At 38.2% G+C, this 18,868-nt stretch overlaps 1 protein-coding gene across 6 annotated transcripts in view; it reads right to left on the bottom strand.

The window, feature by feature from the left end:
- The window catches only part of ELMOD1 (ELMO domain containing 1), a 68,754-nt gene that overhangs the window by 32,824 nt on the left and 17,062 nt on the right, over positions 1-18,868 (bottom strand). For 3 of the 6 annotated variants that reach the window (XM_072821817.1, XM_072821818.1, XM_072821822.1), the window contains 4 exons: positions 11,049-11,148; positions 2,830-2,975; positions 2,663-2,691; positions 1,723-1,820 (listed from right to left, as the gene is read on the bottom strand). In XM_072821817.1, coding sequence (XP_072677918.1) covers positions 1,723-1,820; positions 2,663-2,691; positions 2,830-2,975; positions 11,049-11,065 — 290 coding nt within the window. In that variant the 5' untranslated portion in view covers positions 11,066-11,148. Of the gene's footprint in view, positions 1-1,722; positions 1,821-2,662; positions 2,692-2,829; positions 3,014-7,456; positions 7,590-11,048; positions 11,149-18,868 lie in introns of those variants that run through there. The other 3 variants (XM_072821819.1, XM_072821820.1, XM_072821821.1) reach the window with 3 other exon arrangements.

Genomic DNA, 18,868 nt, shown 5'->3' with positions numbered 1-18,868 from the left:
TAAAATCTTGTTTTTTTGCAAGAACATGGATAGATCTAGAGAGTACCATACTAAGTGAAATAAGTGAAATAAGTGAAATAAGTCAGAGAAAGACAGATACCATATGATTTCGCTCATATGAATCTAAGAAATAAAACAAAAACAAAGCAGAAAAAAAGAAACAAACCAAGAAACAGACTCTGAACTACCAGATTCTGAGATCACCAGAAGGGAGGGGGTGGAGCACCTGTCATGATGGGCACCGGGTGATGTAGGGAAGCATTGAGTCACTATACCGTACACTTGAAACTAATATAACATTGTATGTTAACTACACTGGAATTAAAAAAAAACACAATGTATGGTTAACAGTAGAAATGGCTTGATAAATTATAACATATTTCCTCCAGTCTTCTCTATTTACTGTTTTTTTTTCCAGAAAACTATTTAAAAAAATTATATTTTGTCATGTCAGTCTAGGAAAAAAGGACTGAAATCCATATTGAGATGTAAAAATGCAATCTACTGCCTCTAAGAGTTTTTTCCCCAAAGGAAATCAAAAGCATAGATGGCAACTAAATGATCCTGAATGAAACATAGGACTTTCATGGAAAAGACTGAAAAGATTTACTATTAAATCAAATCCAATATCCAAATATGATTGTGGGTCTAATATATCCCTCATGCCCAACTGCAGTCTTAAATTTTTGGTTCAACTTAATTTAAAATGAATTGCCTTCTTATTATCTTCCCAAAGAAATAAAATATATATCAGGGGTTTCAAAAAGACATTTGCTATATAATTAAATCACCCTTAATGACTGAATAAGGAAAAGATAGCTAATTAGCTGAAGTGTCTGCAGAAGAATGCTATGGAGACCATGTGGAAATGGGGTTTTGTGCTGAACCCCAATTAGCTAGTACCCAGAATCTCTCCAAGAGGCAGACCTATACAAAGCACACTCGGAAAGTCCCTTTAACTACAGTTCCCCATCTTTGGCAATTAAAAGCCTTTCTCAGCCATAACGTGAAGTTCTTGCCTGTGCACATCTAAAAGACAGTTTGATTGTTACCTACCTAAACTGTCTCTAAATATATCTGCCTGCAGAATTTATTCTACCCAACATCCTTAACCCAAAATTTTACTGAAAAACTCCTGTACCCAATGGGAAATATAAAGCTAATTTTAAAAGTCATGTACGTTGCCAAGTGCATTTTAATATTTCCAAGATGAGAGGACTAAATTACAAAGTTCTGAAGTCTTTGTATAAAAACCATCCTTCCCTCCCACACATGCCAGTCTTCTTGACAAGCATGTAGGAACCGTCTCCAAGATTATCAGCCTGTCATAAACTGAGGGGATATTTTTGATGGAGCAGAATCAGCTTGGGCACATTTACAACATGAACATTTACTGTTAATGTAAAACAGGCATTGTGTGGCATGATTGTTCATAAAATGGGTGCCCTTTATTTCCTCTTCTGATATCAGGGCATCCATCAGATTTCCTACATTCACTGCAGCTCAGAAGCAAAGGGTAAATCATAACAGAAGTAGAGAGCTGCTGCTATTTACAAATATGAAAAAGGTACCTTTTTTCTTTTTTCTTCATCTGAAAGTCAGAAACATTGCAGATGATGGTGGCAGGGAGAGTGGGAGAGCATGCCAGCCAGCTCAGCACTATAGAAGTACTAAGCACATGCCATGTGTTCTGTGTTTACAACAGCAGAAATACACTCTTACTGTGGATTTATGTCAGGGTTAATTTGTTTCAGTTCCATGATGTCCTCTATGGTTTTCTCAATGGCGTCAGGGTGAGCAGTCACTGAGGTCTGCAGCAGCTGGAAGACACATGCCAATCAGTTCCCTTGTCACAAGTGGCAGTGACTTGAGCGGGATCTGTTCATAAGGGGGTCTTGGGTATTTGCTTAGAACTCCTCAATGACACTAAACTAATACTAAACTAAAAGCAAAAATTGGTTTTGTATTTGAATTCTAGTAACTTAGACATTTTTACAATGGAGGGGGGCAGTGCAATTTTCCTGATTAAGATAATTAACATAAAACAGAAATACAGAAGTTTTTTTTAGTATTTTCATCTTTCTCAAGCTACTTAGGTTGAAATATTATTTTATTTTTCTTATCCAATATACATGGTTTCCATTGTTAACAGATAGTATGCCTATGACTGAGTGAAGGACATGGAGGATGTAGTCATAAAAATGCCCAAATTAAATAATAATGTTCAAGAATCTTGAAAAAAGAACCAACCCAGATTTTGTCTCTTATGTGGATGCTTAACAGTATGCTATAACAGCTAGCATAGTGGCTTCTCTGATTTTCTTGGGAAATCTTGAGTATAAAGTTAAATGATCTGGATATTTAAGAAATGCCAGAGAGTTAACATTGTTCTTATTTTCAAAGAATATTTATTCCATGATTTGGAAAATATAAAAAAGGATTAATTCAACAATAAAGTCATAAGTGTATCATAAATCTGCCTAGAAATTCACATTTGTGGCTACTCTCACGTCAAAAGTGGGGTGGCTTGTGATGGGCAAACAACTCTTCTCAATTTGCATACCCATTGATATATTTTTGTTTCTTAGTGTTTACTTTTTGATGATGGAGGTAGGCATCCAAGTGAATAGTTGCTTAAAAACATAAAAACAATTTTACTTACCTTACTTTTTGAATCCCTCAGTGATGTTTCTATAAAAATGACAATTAAAAACGTCATTAAAAATTATCCTTTATAAGTGGTTTAAAATTACTATACACAAATATAACACACAACATCCACAATCCCACCAAGCTTGTATTTTGCTCACTTCTTTGTTTCATGCTTACCGATTTTCATGGTTCTAGAAGCCCCAGGCTTGGTATTGTAGCAGATCCGTTGCAATTCACATCTTCCAGTCAGTTTTCTCATTACAAATTTTAGGCAGCGCCACAAAAATTTACAGTAAAAATACAGGCACACCTGGAACAACATTCTGTCAAAGACAAAAGACAGCACCCTTCCACTAGAACTCTGGAAGAGAGCAGAAAGCAGCCACCACCAGCAGGAAGAGCCCAGAAAAAAATCAACCATTAGACTCTGGGTTTACAAGCATATTTCATTTTTCTAATACCATGTTCTACTTGATGTATCTACAGAACCCATTACTAGGAAGGAAGCCCAAAGTCTGTGAGGACACACTATCACTGCAGGCAACTCCAGAATGCCCTATGCTAATAGAGTGGATATTCCCAAAACTGAGGGTGAGGCTCAGGAATCCTTTTCCTGCCTTTGACTAAAAACATTTTAAAAATGAATAGGTACCTCCTTGTGTTTTAGGAGTTATCTCTCCCTTAGCTGAGGGGAAGAACATAGAGCCTTCTTCTGCCTCTGTAGACAGCCTCTCAGTTAGCTCTGCTTGATTTCCAGCCCTGCCTTAGTGCCTTGTGGGGGGGCCCTCTATTTTGATTCTTCCCTTGCTCCCATCCTTTCCCTCCTTCTCTCTGCTTTCCTTTTAGGCACTAGAGGACGCGGTTGTGTGGCACGTGTCTTCTCTGCTCCCCAGTTGCACCACTTCGTGGACTGGTCAAAGGCCTCTTCATCAGTTCATTGAATAAGTGGGTTGACCTTTAGTTCTCCAACATCCTCTCATTTAAATTAAACTTCATCTCTTGACAAGTTTGTTCTTGGCTCCTTCTAACAAAGTTTTCTTTATAGCACCCTCTATCTCACTCTAGTAATTCCTCAACAAACTATGAAATGTATAGTTGCCAATCAGGTACTTACAACTTCTCTAGCATGTGGGGATTTGTGTTTTATGCTGACTTTCATTTTTAATATGTGAGTGTCTTCCACATCACAGTACAGTTTAGAGTCTCAAAATGACTCAAGCTACAGAAGAAAAGACTTCCCATCCAGGAACTTATATTCAACCCATCTTCTTTTCCTACTGTGCATTCCTAGGAGGCAGAATTATTTATATAACTTCCTTTTGTTGTCATTTCTAAAAGATGTTTATTTTTCACTGATGTTCAGTAATTCCCTCCAACTTTAACATGATCATTCAGATTAATGAGAGTAGTTAACGAATAACCTTAGTGATGTGATCCATCTATGTATATGAACCAACACTTTGTGTGTTCCTTTGCTTAATTGCTCTGGCTCTAATAGCTTGGACAGCCTGTGTTAAAATAAAAATTCTAATAGGCTAATTTGTACAAGGGCATGGGATCTATATCATATAAATGTAAAGGAATGGAGGAAACCAAACTGCTATACTAAGATAATACAATGGAATTCTTTGTAGGCAATAAAATTATGTTCTAGAAGAGCTAGTAACATAAGAAAATGTCAAAAAAACCATAAGAAAATGTCATAATATGCTTAACAAAAAGAAAAATTAGAAAGAAACACATATGATCTTCTTTTTCTTTGAAAAAATTTAATGGTGGAGCACTTGGGTGGCTCAGTCGGTTATGTCTAGCTTTTGATTTCATCTCAGGTCATGATCCCAGGATCTTGAGATCTTGCCCCACCTCAGGCTCCACACCTATGATCCTTCTTCTTAGGTGGATCCCCCTCCCCACCCCTCTATCTCTCTCTCTCTAAAAAAAGTAAGTAAATAAAAATAAATTAATGGTGATGTATGAACACAGAGAAAAAGATGCAGAATATACAACAAAAATGTTAACAGTGGTATTTCTGGGTAAAGGAAAAATAAGTACTTTCAATTTTCATTTTTGGCTAAGTATATTTTCCTTTTTGTATAATAAGTACATTTTATTTAAGAAAAAGGAGGGTTATAACAATTAAAATGTATAAAATGATCACCAAAAGCCCTTATAAAAGTACATATAAAATATCAATGTAAACTCAGATTCTGCTGAAATATATAAAATTGAATCACTATCTTTAGAAATCTGAAATTTAACTATTTTAGCCAAATACATCCTAAGATCTATTAAGATTTAGGTTATCCATTCCCCCGTTCCCCTCCACCTGCCCAAAGATAAACTAAAAATAAATTTAGAGGAACATCTTTTTTTTTTATTTTTAAAAATTTGAGATAGAGCACAAGTTGGGGAAGGGGCGAGGGGGGCATCAGGGGAGATAGAAGCAGACTCCCCTGATGCAGGGCTCCATCTCAGGACGCTAGGGTTATGTATGACCTGAGCTGAAGGCAGATGCTTCACTGACTGAGCCACCTAGGTGCCTCTAGAGGAACATTTTAATTAGATGGGTGAGAAATTTTGCAAAACTTCAACTTTCTCTCTTGGGAAAACTTTTCCATTTTTCCACCTAGTAGATAGCTATGCCAGAAGAAAAGATTGAGCAGTGGCAATGATATTATAGATTGGCTTTATTACTGTTACTAAGTTGAGGATAAAAGCTTTCCATGATGTGTCCTTATGGTGCCCATGTAGTTTATCTAGCATGTGAGCCAACTCCACAAATGAAGCCTCTGCAGTCCATGTGTCAGGACACCACGACAATTAGGTTCTTGTGGTACCAAATGTTCCTAGACAAAGGGTTCTGATTATTGTTTAAGGAGTATTTACGTATTTACTCTACTTAGGGTGCAAGCCATCAGACCGTTTTATAGCTTAAATTAAACTAGAAAGTTTCCCCCATGCAACTTCTCCATCAAATCCATACAAAGATGTGGCTTGAGGCCTAGAAGTGTCCTCTTAGGAGCAGGGAACATCCAGGTGTATAGTAGTAGCTTCTAGCCCATCTGTAATTTCTAACACTGGCCTCCTTGCGCAAGAGAAGAAAATGCCTGTGGAAGTGTTTTGCATTAAGACAGCTTTACATAAAAGAAGAGAAAAGATAGTATGTTCTGTTTGCTTTTATCTTTTGTTTTTTTCAATTCCCTTGAGGATGTTCCTACTATCAAAGACAGAAAAACCCAGTGGAAATCTATGGTGAGGGGTTAGAGATGCTGCATCATCTCTCTGGGCTCATCTCTCTGAGGTATAGGTACAACATCCCTCTCACACAATCACATAAACAGTAGTATCACACACTGTGAACAAGAAATGCCCATTCAATTGCAGAGTGACGTTTACACACTGGTTCTTTACTTTTGTAATTTCTGGGCCAGTTGTACTGATTATATTAATTATTAAGGTTATTATTTTAACTTTTTTCCTAATGGGCCAAAACACCCCTAAATATTTCATTAAAAAGCCAGCTCGCTATGCTAGGCACTATATTTTCTTGCTTTGCTAGGTACTTGAATTTTTTACAAGCCAGATCATCAGATCAGACAATGTTTTGACAGATATAATTTATTTTGCATTTAGATCAGAAACCTAAGGCATGTACAGAGATGGAAACATCAGTTCTACCCTTTACTTTGGAGGCCTTGTTTTAATGACAAAACAATATCCAACCTGCTTCCTCATGAAAGGACCAGATCAACAAAGCCTTCATATGAGCATCTCAGAATGGCTGTGGTTCACCAATAGGTGTTGCCAGGAGCTTACTTTTTAAGTTTTTGGACCTATTTAAGTCCCTAAATTGTAACGTTTATGAAAAAACTGCTGAAGGTCCAGAGGAGAATAAACATGATTAAATATTTTGGGAGAATGTTAAAAATGTGCTTGGCATGTTTATCCTTTTCTGAAAAGGAAGAAATTAAGAAATGGATTTTTAAATGCTTTTACATTGATCAGTAGTTGGTTTTGGAGAAAAGGGAAGGAAGTTCCTACTTTTAGAATGAGACTTACAGCCATCCCCTGTCCACCAGCTGAATTCTATGTTCAGGGGTTTTATAAATCTGCTTGGCCTTTCCTCATGGACTAAATCACCAAAATAAGGGGCTTACTTTTAATTAGGGGAATCTTTTGCTTTTTTTTCTTCATCACACTAGACTTATTTTCTTAGTTCTGATGGAAGATTCTCAACTCACTATTGAAAAGATCTACAATTTGTAGGGACAACTCTAACATTCTCAAGAGTACTAGAAGAAAATACTGATCATATCTCCTGTTTTTAATAATTGCATGCATAGACAGCAATTTTTGTTTGTTTCTGTTGTTTTTTTTTTAACCACAGCATTTTGATAGTGTTCCAGAAGGACATATTGTAAATGCCTTGCACAAGCACTGGCAGAAACTGATTTAATAATAAGAATTACTTACTTATGGATGTTTTATTTCCAACATTTTCTATTACAGCCATTTATTAATATGTTGCAGAGTAAGGTGTATGGTGGAGTTCACAGCAGTGTTTTTCCACAAGGCAATTATGATCAGTTCTATTATTTAACATTCATTCTCTGGCTTGAACCAGAATAGCCATCCAATGTAAATTATTCAAAATGGATCATATCTCTAACACCAAATAAAAGTGAGCTCCTATTTTGTGGTGCTTTGTTAAAGGGATCTACTCAGCAGGGATGGGGCCTCTGAAATGGAAGAATCACCCTAGAACCATGTAGCCCCCTGCCTGCAGGGTGGGGGGTGTGGGTACCTGCAGTGCAACACTACTCCAGCATCTTAAATTGTGACTGACGTCTTCTTTGGGGATAATAAGAGAAAAGTGGCTTATTTTGAACAGTTTCAATGAATTTGCTAATGAAAGTTAATTCTTGCTTGAAGAAATCCTGTAATAAATAAGAAGCACACTACTGGTGAGGAATGATGCATACAAAATAATTGCAGTTCTTGGTTCAAACCAGTTTCCTAAACAAAACACTTTTCATCTAAATGGCCATAAAGAACAACAGACTGGTCAATGTTTCCAACATTTTATGCATTTTCTGAAATGATACTTTAAAAATCTTAGTTGTTCTATTGGAGTTCCTAATTAGGGGCACGGCAGTCAATTGGAAATTAACTTGTCAGTAGGGGTTTGACCTAGTAAATGCATGACTCTATATACCTTCTGCCCTTTAAAAGCAGTGGACAAGTTAGTGCTGAATGGAAATGCTGCCTGATTTCACATCTAGCCTGGACTTGCCACTATGAGCTGTGTGACTTTGGACAAGCTATGTTGCTTCTCTAGGTCTCTGTCCTCTCCTTTGTAAGGTGAAGGGGATGGACTAAATTTCTGGCTCTAAGCAAAGGCTAGACACAAGTCGCAAGGCTCAGTTTTCATCGGACTCTCCCTTCTCTCTAAGTCCCACTGTAGGTCTGGCCGAAAAGGTTACCATGCTTCTGGGCTGTGTTGTGTCTGGTCTGCAAGGTCCCCAAGAACTGCCTCAAGTTTATCTTTGCCACTTGTCTTCTACTCACGCTGAAAAGGGTCTATGTAGGGCCAACAAACCTAGACCACCTGCTGCTTGTGGTATCCAACCTGCTTCCTCATGAAAGGACCAGATCAGCAAATGGTCCTTTCTCAGCCTATGTCTCCTGCAACTTCTCCACTTCCCACACCCTCTGTCCTTATCTAAAAATATTAACGTCCAGCCTCCCTTTCTCTCAGCCTCATCTCAATGAGGCCTTCTCTGAAAATTCCTGCCACAAAATGCCTGTGACCCATCAGTGATCACGTTCCTTCTTATATCTGAGTTTTGTATGCGTGTGCAAGTGGTAGGTTAGGAGCAGAGATCACCTCATATTGGCTTTTGTATCACCTACAACACCTCACGACAGGCACACAGTGAGGAGGTAACACGGTGCAGAAATGATGAGGAACAGCTCTGAAGTCAGACAGGCCTGCATTCAGATATCTGTGTACTCCTGGATGAGTTATGTAACTTTGCTGAGCCTTCTTGCTCTGCTCTCTACAAGGGGATATTAATCCCTACTTTGTTATAAAGAGAAAATAAAAATTAAAAATGTGGAATTATTAGCAGTAAGTGCTTACTAAATCAATGAGTGGACTAGAAATTAATCAAATGTGAATGACTTAAAAAACCAATTTACAGATATTTTTGCTAATTGGAAGCCTTTATCTCATGATAGTGTTAAATACTTTCTCCCCATCAATTGCTTTATTTCAAAACCAATGGTCAATGAAAATCCTTAAGTTTCTTTCTTGATATGTAATCTGTTACCCCAGCTTCAGTTTCATATAAAGAATCAATGTCAAGTCATATTTATAAAATATGTCTCAAGTTAAAAGAGACGAATTTGTATCAGAACATGTAACTGATTGGGATGTGCTGGCTCTGGTCTTAGGGCTAGCCTGTGTGAGGTTAAGCAGTAGATTTTCACCAGACCAGTTCGAAATCTCAAATACAAATTAATCAAAAATGTTCTAATCTCTATGAAACACAGTGTTGCAGATGTTTAGCTTAATAGAAAACAGAAGCAAATACTATTTCTCCTAAAATGGCTGGTTTAGAGGCTGCTCAAATTTTTCTAAAATAAGACTCTGAAGAGGGAACCCAGTAATATGAATCTTGCCACAGATTTCACCACTACCAGCTCCCCTTTGTCAGAAGGAGCTGCTGACCTCTAATCTTCATCTAACACTAGAAACTTCAACTAAAAGACCATGTTTACATTCAGGAGGGATTCATAAATACCAATTTTTCATGAATGTGTAAGTAAATAGATGGGTTAATTACCATGGCAACCAAAACCATGTCAAGTCAGTCCTGTGCTGGCAGATATCCTAGTGATTTTTCAAATACTGTCCTTTTGCACAGCTGAGATAAACAGGCTGAGGAATATTCTGTACAGTAAAACAAAAGCTAAAGCCGATAAACAGTTTAACAGGGACCTCCTGAAAGGTTTTCGTAATTCTAACACCAAAAGCTCCACCAAAACACAGTGAGTCCTGCACAGACTGATCTAGGTGTTCCAGACACAGTGCTGTAACCAAAATCAGTGAGGAAAAGAAAATCTTAAATGGCAGACACTAAAGGAATTAAATCATCTCCTAAAAGAAGCCCATTAATTATTTGCTTAGAGAAAACAGCCAGAGCAAGGAGTAAGAATGCATAATAGAGGTAGGCCATTTTGAGGAAAAGAAACTCCATATTCTGGAAGGTGGGTATTATTTTCTAACTTTCAGGACCAGAATAACTCTATTTTGTCATATTTTAATACGATGTAAAATTTCTCTGGGAATTTCATTAACAGATTGTGAATGGCAGTCAAATGCTCTTAAAAATAATTATGATTATAGGTCCAGGCAAACAGCTTTCAAAACAAAACAAAATCACCACAAAACACAGCAGTGTATATGTTACTCTGTACAGCACAATCTTTTTTTTTTTTTTAAGTTTATTTATTTATTCATAAGACACACACAGAGAGAAGCAGGCTCCCTGTGGGGAGCCTGATGTAGGACTTGATCCCAGGACCCTGGGATCTCGACCTGAGCCAAAGGCAGACGCTTAGTCACTGAGCCACCCAGTTGCCCTGTACAGCACAATCTTAAAGGAATCAACAATTAATGCAGATTTCAGAGGCATCGAGGCAGCAGGAAGAGCAAAAGCTTAGAATATACATATGAACATATATATTTTTTACTACCAAAAAAGAATGTTTGAAAATACCTGTATGATTGGCCAGCCAACCAAAATCTAAATTTAAGGAATATTTATGGGATGCCTAGGTGGCTCAGCGGTTGAAAATCTGCCTTCAGCTCAGGGCATGATCCTGGAGTCCTGGGATTGAGTCCCACATCAGGCTCCATGAATGGAGCCTGCTTCTCCCTTTGCCTATGTCTCTGCCTCTCTCATGAATAAGTAAATAAAATCTTTAAAAAATTAACTAATTAAGGAATATTTAAAATTACTTTTTTCTCAGGGAAATGATTCTACATAAATTGTACTGATTCCTTGACTACTAATTCCTCAAACCTTGACTTTAAGGCTTTAGAGATGCATGGCATCCAGGCTGTCCAGACTATGCCTGCATCATGCTTTTGTGCCTGTGGTCTCTTAGAATCTCTTGTCATCTCCTCCCGGTAAGGGCTCTTAGCATCAGTATGTATAGCAGTAGCAGAGGAATCTTGTGACCAAATTATTTTTAGCCAGAATACAATGCTTATGCACCCCTAAGAGACCTGGTTATAGGATTACAAATGATGAATAGAAATATTTTCCTAACTGGAAAGGAAATATCTCCATTTTAGAGGGCTCAACCAGAGAACCATAGATACTTACCTTAGGAAGTGCTTCATTGCGCCTGTTGTGATTATCTATGTGTTAGCCACTGTCCTCAAGTAAATGCTTCCAAATTTGCCTTTGTCAGAGTACGTGTAAGCTGTGGGAAGAAATTTAATATATTTACTATTAATGGGACTAGAAATCCCAAAACCAAGATCACTGCTTACTTTAGTAAGCAGATAACATGTCATGTACCAGAATATGATCAACTAAACTGCTCACATAGCATTGCAATTCAGTGAATGGTGATTATAGCCAAAGGCTTTCACTTTATAAATGTAGTTAGTCTTTCATTGTAAGTCCCTTGCTGGAGAAATAATTCCTTTCATAAGCAGTCTAGTCAATAGTAAGGTTTTTCTCTGTCTTGAGTATTATTCCTATATTTTGAAGAACAGTATTTGTTAAGAAATGAAAAATCATAAAATGAACTATCATAATTTCTAGATATTTGGTGGTCTTAGATCTGGCAGCCTCAGCTTTCCAGAAGTACAACTCAAAAATAGCTAGAAGCCACTGCTGATATCTTTAAGCTAAAAATTAGATGATAAAGAGCCAAGTACTCCAAATGAATGAACGTTATACCCGCAGCCCCCTCTTCCAACATTTTTTTTGGCACTTTGAACAAAACAATGAAGTTTTCTATTTGTCTAGAATAGACAAATTTCTATTTTCCAGTTTGCAGTTTGCTTTTGCAACATCTACAGGCTATTGGTCTTCCTCCTCCCTACAAGGAGGTTGCCAGAAGCTGCCTGCAAAGCAGCAAGTTGGGACAAGATGGAAGGGTACAGACTAGAGAAGAGAGAGTGGCTGGAGGCAACCGAGAGAAGAGACGAGTGGGGCCCCAGGCTGTGGGAGAGAGGCAAGGAGCTGAGACACCACTGCCACCCAGAACAACCCAAATAAAAGCCAGGTTTTTCTCTTACTACATATGTTTCTGTAACTCTTCCATGAATGTTTGACAAAGAGTAAAAGAGTGTCTACACCTCCACTGAAGATTGCAGTTGCTTCTGGGAGGTGAGGGAAGGAGTGAGGACTGGAGTAAAGACCCCTGGGGAAAACTGGCCTTCGACTTCCTGGTTTTATTTCTTAACATGTATCTGAAGCCAAACAAAGGGGCAAGAATGTATAATAGACGTAGATGGTGGGAAGATGTTTTGTGCTTTTATGGCTTTAAAAAAATGAATCCAGTCTTGTATTAAAGTGTTAGTACCTACCCAGCATCCAGATGGTGGTTCTGAATATGGTTGACAATAAAGGGACCTAGGGTTCCTTGGAGAAATGGCTGATTCTAGGGCTGGGGCAGGGAATATACAGGGTGTGCCTGAAGAGTCTTGTGCCAGAAAGTAAGGGAGTGCTTGAAAGACAAACAGTCAAGGATATATCAAATACACACAGGAGCCAACCAAAAAAGCTCCCAATGGCCAAAGCTGGAACTATTCAAGTAACAAAATAAATAAAGTAGTATTGGATTATTGCCCAAAGTAGGAAATAAATATCCATGATTGCATACTGATATAAATGACTGAATAAATAAATAAGGGGGAATATGTAAGTCTTTAGTACAAATGAATTCCAAATGGTTTATGTGGATACTCTGCCCTCAAGGAGGGGGAGTCTAACACCTAATCCCTTAAATGTAAGCTGGACATAGTGACTTCTTGAGCACAAAATGGAAAGGGGGGGAAATTAGTAACTTTGCACTAGATGAAGTTGGCAAATACTACCTCAGCTAAGTGATCAAGGTTAACACCACAATGACAAGTCATATTGAGACTCTGTACCCTTGATACGATGTGATATGAAAGGCACTTTACCTCTTTGGTCTACCTATTCCTCCAAAATAATGAGAAAAACATCAGATAAATTCTTATTGATACTCCATAAAATACCCAATCAGTACTCCTCCTAATTCTCAAGATCATCACAAAGAAGGGAAGTCTGAGGAACTGTCAGGGCCACAAGATTCCTAAGGAGACACAGATATTAAGTGTAATGTGCTATCCTGGATGGGATCCTGAAACAGCAAAGGGACATTAGGTTAAAAACTAATGAAATCTGGGGGCGCCTGGCTGGCTAAGTCAGAGGAGCATGTGACTTTTGATCTTGGGGGTTATAGGTTCAAGCCCCACATTGGATATAGAGATTACTAAAAAATAAATAAACTTTATTTTTTTAAGATTATATTTATTCATTCATGAGAGATACAGAGAGAGAGAGGCAGAGACACAGGCAGAGGGAAAAGCAGGCTCCATGCAGGGAGCCTGACGTGGGACTCGATCCAAGGTCTCCAGGATCAGGCTCTGGGCTGAAGGTGGCCCTAAACCGCTGAGCCACCTGGGCTGCCCAGAAGGAGACTATATTAAAGACATCTGAACCTTGTCCCACAAGCAGTGGGGAACTACTACAAGTTTTCAAACTGAGATGTGACATGATCAGACTTCTGGTAGTAAAAATATACTCTGATTGTAGTATGGAGAGTAAGTTAGATTGTGAGAGAACTATAGGTAGGGCACCATTTAGAGCGTTGTTACAACAATCCAGGCAGAGATAACCAGTGACCGGAGAAGACAATAGACAGAGATAAGTGTGATGGATATTTAGAAAGTAAAATCAAGAGGACTTGGGTTAATTTACTGATTAGGGAAAACTAGTGAAGGAAAGGAGGAGTCAAACACCATGCCTGTCCCTATGGGTAGACAGTAGGATCTTCCTTCCCCTAAGGTATGGAATTCTGGAGATGCAGATCTAAGGGTCTACGTGTATTTGGGGGTCTTTGCAGCGTTTTGAACTTGCAGGGTCAAGTGGTAGTGTGAATATACATGGATCTGAAAGTCAAGAGAGAAATCTCAGCTGGAGACAAAGATTTGGGCTTCCCCAGCATATAGATGGTAATTAAAACCACAATCCAGAAGGAAATACTAAGTCAGTAGTATATACAACATTTGTTGCTCATAAATAGTTCTTTGTCCTTAGGGTAATAAATTAGAATTGTACTACTAAGGCAATAAAAAATAAAATGCATTTCAGAAAGATTTTATCAAAATAACAATAAAATCCTAAATTGTTAGTTTGTTATTTAGAAAACTGGTTTATCTAAAAAAATGTCTTTTCATAATGATGTGGGAGAAGTGTGGTATTGTAACACTTGAGCTTCCTGTGCTCTACATAAGTGTTCCTGAATCTATCCATTCCAAACAAACAAAACAAACAAAACACATTTCTGAATTCTATGTGCTAGCATCCTGCTGGGTATTATCACATAGTTTAATACTGCAGGGGAGCTTTACTATTTAAGGGAAAATTCAGCAAATATGGCAGTGTGTGCATGGTGCTTAAGAGCATGAGCTTTAGAGACAGTTCATATCTGGGATCTTCCACTCGCCAAGTGGCTTCAGACAAGTTGTTTAACCTCTCTAGGGTTTAGTTTTCTCCCTATTAGATGGGGAAAAAATTATAACTACCTTGTGGGGTTGTACTAAGGATTGAATGGACCAAAGCAAGTAAGGTGCTTAGCATAGTGACAGGTATACAATATACACTAAATGAGTTGGTACTCATTGTTAGGATTAATATTTTATCATTCTTATTAAAGACTCTTCTAAAATAAAAAGTCATTTTGTCAAGTGAAGAATCACTGAGGAGACTTTAGATAAATTGTGTCCCATTGTGACCTGACCTGGGACATTGACAGTGATGGTGGAGACAAGTGAACAGAAGTGGAAGATATTCAGAAGGCATTACCAAGTGGATGGGAAAAGTAAGGAGATGGAAAATCACACTTAGTTCCAATTAGCTGTCCCCCAAACAGGAAACAAAAACAACAATTAGTTCTAGTTATCTAATTCTCTGTCCCCCAAACAGGAAACACCAGAAGTGGCTTTGGGTGGAAAGCTTGTGTAAGTGCTATTAGCTCAGGACTCACTGGGTATTCCATCTGGTAACTTCGTTAAATGTTTTCTGTTACAAAAATTACTGCCCACTAACTTTTTTAAATCTAGTTTTGTTTTAAAGGAGGCACAATTGTCGATGTCCTAGTTACTGTTAACTAGACCATCTGTGTAAAGATAGGAACATGAAATAGTTAGTGTGCAAAGTATGATACTCTGAGCCACTATGGTTTCACAAAAATGTCTTTTGAGTTGCTTTTCCCCAGAGTGGTGCTGAGTTAATCTATTCCTTTGTAGCCAAAGCATCATTTTTCAGGTGCTGGGCAGGGCCAGACATCAGGGAGAATTGAGGCTGCCTCTGGTCTGCACAGCATTGAAACAAAACGGTAGCCCTGATAGATTCTCAAGTATTTCATACACCAGCCTGTTGATTAACTCGATTAATTAAGTCACTTGGCTTTGTTTGTGTCTGTCTCACTACTTGAAAAACACTCCTATTAGCTTTTTGTTTAACTCAGAACTATTCAGGTATTATTTATATAAAGTTCACCATTTTTTTTTTAGTCAGACATGAACTCTAATGCCACCGGCTTCACAACATGCAAGGACATGTAGGAACTGCGCTGTGTGCCATCTCTTCCCTGTGACCTCCTCTCCAGAGGGGTTTTTAACCAGGCGGACACCAGAATTACCTCCTGCTGTTCTGAAGTGGTGCATTTCCTATTTCTTTCCTTTAGGGCACCAGGGAAGCCGTGGGGCCTGACACAACGCCTGGCACATTGAGGGGGGCGCTCAGGATGGGTCTGTTGGGATGAACTCTGCACCCTTCTAGAGGAATGCACTAATCCATAACTGTACCAGTAAGACAAAAAATCTCCCCACTGGAAGAGAAAGAAAAGCTTGTAGATTTTTTTTAACCAAAATAAAGAATATGATCATAATCGTGGGTTTCCTGATCCTTTCAGTTTATCTGCAGTGATTCCTCTCCACTACCCAGACCTGTTCCAAAGGAAAGGATCAAATGACTATGTTTGATGCATCAAACATCTCCACAGATCTGTTGACACTTCACTGCTGTGTGTGGGGTTATGTCCCCTTTGTACTTTTTCTTTTTTTTTTTTTTTTTTCCCAGCTGGGAAGAAAGGAACAGCAGGAGTGATCTGCTCCTTTGAGAACTCATTCTCTCACCTGGCATCAGGGAACCTGCCCTGACTCCTTTGAGTGAGAAACCCCCTACGGCTCTTTGTAGAGTCCCTCAGGGTGACCCAGCCTCTCAGAAACCCTTCTGTCTATTGAGCATCCCAGGGAATGAATTAAGCACTCAACTAGAGGGAAGAGAAATCCTTTCAATAAAATCATAATCCCTGCATGAGACAAAAAAAAATCGTATGTAGCCCTTTAAATTCTGACTAACAATTGTAACTGTTAACAACCAAATGCTTGTGGACTCATAATGTTTATATGTAAATAAAAGTCTACAAAGTGAACAGTGTTCTACTCTCATAATTTGCCTAATTTGGGATTATTCTAGCTTTAAAAAAAGTTGTATGGAACACATTTAAAAACTAAAATTCAATTTACAAATTTAGTCTCAGCCTAAAGTTTTGTGATTAATTTAAAAAGTGCTTACCATGTGCCAGGCAATATTCTGTGATATATTTGTTTATATTAACTTACTTAACAGTCATCCTGTTATGAAGTGAATAATAATAATTATCTCCATTTTACAGCTGGGACAATTGAGGCACAGAGAGGTTCAGCAACCTTCCATGGTCACACAGCTATTCCTGGCAGAGCTGAGATTCAAAGCCTTGCAGCCTGGCTCCTGAGGCATTGTTATGAATCACTCTCCTGTGCTGCCTCTGGAAACCACTGAAGTAAAATTCTGGACTGACAGAAGAGTGAAATAAATAAATAATGTATTCAACTAAAACTAAACTGCAGAGCTAATGATAAAGCCCAGATGTACATCTATCTGCACTTGAAAACTTAGTGTTCCTCTGTGACCTAGCAAGGGAACTCTTGCATAATAAGGGTTACTATTCCACTAAAAATTAAACTCTTTCCTGTCCTGAAGCAAATGCACTGTAGATGGGAAAGTTTCCAAACAAGAAGATTTTATGGGAAGTTACACAACAGAGCCCCAACAGGTGGGCTTTATATCCTCTCCTGAGGCCGCATGTCCAAGGACATATGAATCCTTAGTTGTAGAATGCTGAAATAACACATAGTGAAAGTTCCCTTCCCCTCAGTGTAAATCTAGCACTCCCTTGGGGGAGAATCCAATGAAATTCAAGCTCCAGCTGTTTGTGTGGTGATTTCATTTTCCCCAAATTACTCTTTGAATCATTGATTGGTGGGACAGGGTCTTCAAATCAGCATTTTCCCTGGGTTTGCTTTCAGCCCACCTGTTTTTGTTTTCATAATACACTACACCTTTTAGTTTACAAATAAAATACTTTTTTTTTTTACTGTACATGAAATATATCCAATGGCTGGTAAAATATTCCACATCTACTTAGAAAATATGTACTAACTAGAATGAGTTTTCATAAAGTCATTGAAAAGCAAAATAAGTTCCATTCTCCTTTAGGTTTCTCTAATTGGTTGTTTTCTCTTCATGCTATGACACAACTGAGGAGGAAAAAATCAAACAGGTCAGTCTCAAAATGTGTTATTATAATCAGGGAGGAAGACACATTCCACTCTCTGTCCCCTGGGGTCTGGATTAAAAAGACAAGGTTTGGGCAACATTTTTTAGCAGAAGTGAAAAAAAGTCTGCTTAGCATTTGAGGGAGGGGGTCACAACTGCAACTTCACCCTGCACATGATAAAGTCAAGGTCAGCAGTAGCAAAATTATTTGCCACTGATTTAATTTCCTCACTTTGAGCTTTTCTTTTCATTTCACTTGAAAGAAGGAAACAATGATACATTGAACCATAGGGTCCAGAAATAAAACTTTCATAATTTTCTCCCCTAAAAATACATTTGATCGAAAGCTGCTTTGGGCATCAGAAGAAAGCCTATGGCTAATTTGGTTCAATTCCATTTATCCTGTGTCTTTATTATACTATGCCACTTTAAATATTTTCTAAAAGTATTTGAGAAAATTTCGTGATGGAAGTACTAAACTCCAAGTAAATGTTTTTAACCTGTGGGGCAATTTCCACTTTCCCCCCAAATATTCTTAGAGTATGTTACTAGTGCCGTGCTAGAGTCCAGTGAAATCACAGTATTGACATCCCTCAATCAGCCAAGGAGAGATTTGTGATGCTTACAGTAACAGATACAGGCTCCTCTTTTTCCACCCTTCCTTCAGCCTTAGCTATATATCTAGTGGGGAAGGAAAAACAGAGGAGCAAGGCAACTATTCCCATAAAGGCCCAATCTTATAGATATTTGAAGCCAAGATCATTTTAAGATGTGATTACTTCAAAATTGCTCCCAAACACGCATGTCTCTGTGGGAACAGAGACAGGGGCACAGATAGCTGTAGATGAGAAGTGGCTAGCAAGCCACCTGCCATGTGAGGGACCGGACTCTGGCTGAGCTGATCCACAAAGCAGAAGGAGGAGGTCAGTCTTTGAAATCTGGTGGGCCTGTGTATTTGAGTTTTTTTCCAATTTTTTGAGGGATGCTTGTATTGCAATGTATTTCCTTCTTAGCACTGCTTTTGCTGTATCCCAAAGATTTTGAACGGTTGTATCTTCATTTTCACTAGTTGCCAGGAATCTTTTTAATTCTTCTCTATAGCAGGATGATCTTTAACCTCCACGTGTTTGAGTTTCTTCCAAATTTCTTCTTATGATTGAGTTCTAGTTTCAAGCATTGTGTCCTGAAAATATGCAAGGGACAATCCCAATCTTTTTTTTTTTTTTAAGATTTTATTTATTTATTCATGAGAGACACACACACAGAGAGAGAGAGAG

This window comes from Canis lupus, chromosome 3, assembly GCF_048164855.1.
Source record: "Canis lupus baileyi chromosome 3, mCanLup2.hap1, whole genome shotgun sequence".
NCBI lineage: Eukaryota > Metazoa > Chordata > Mammalia > Carnivora > Canidae > Canis > Canis lupus.
The sequence above is the reverse complement of the archived record's forward strand: the minus strand, read 5'-3'. Positions and strand labels throughout refer to the sequence as shown.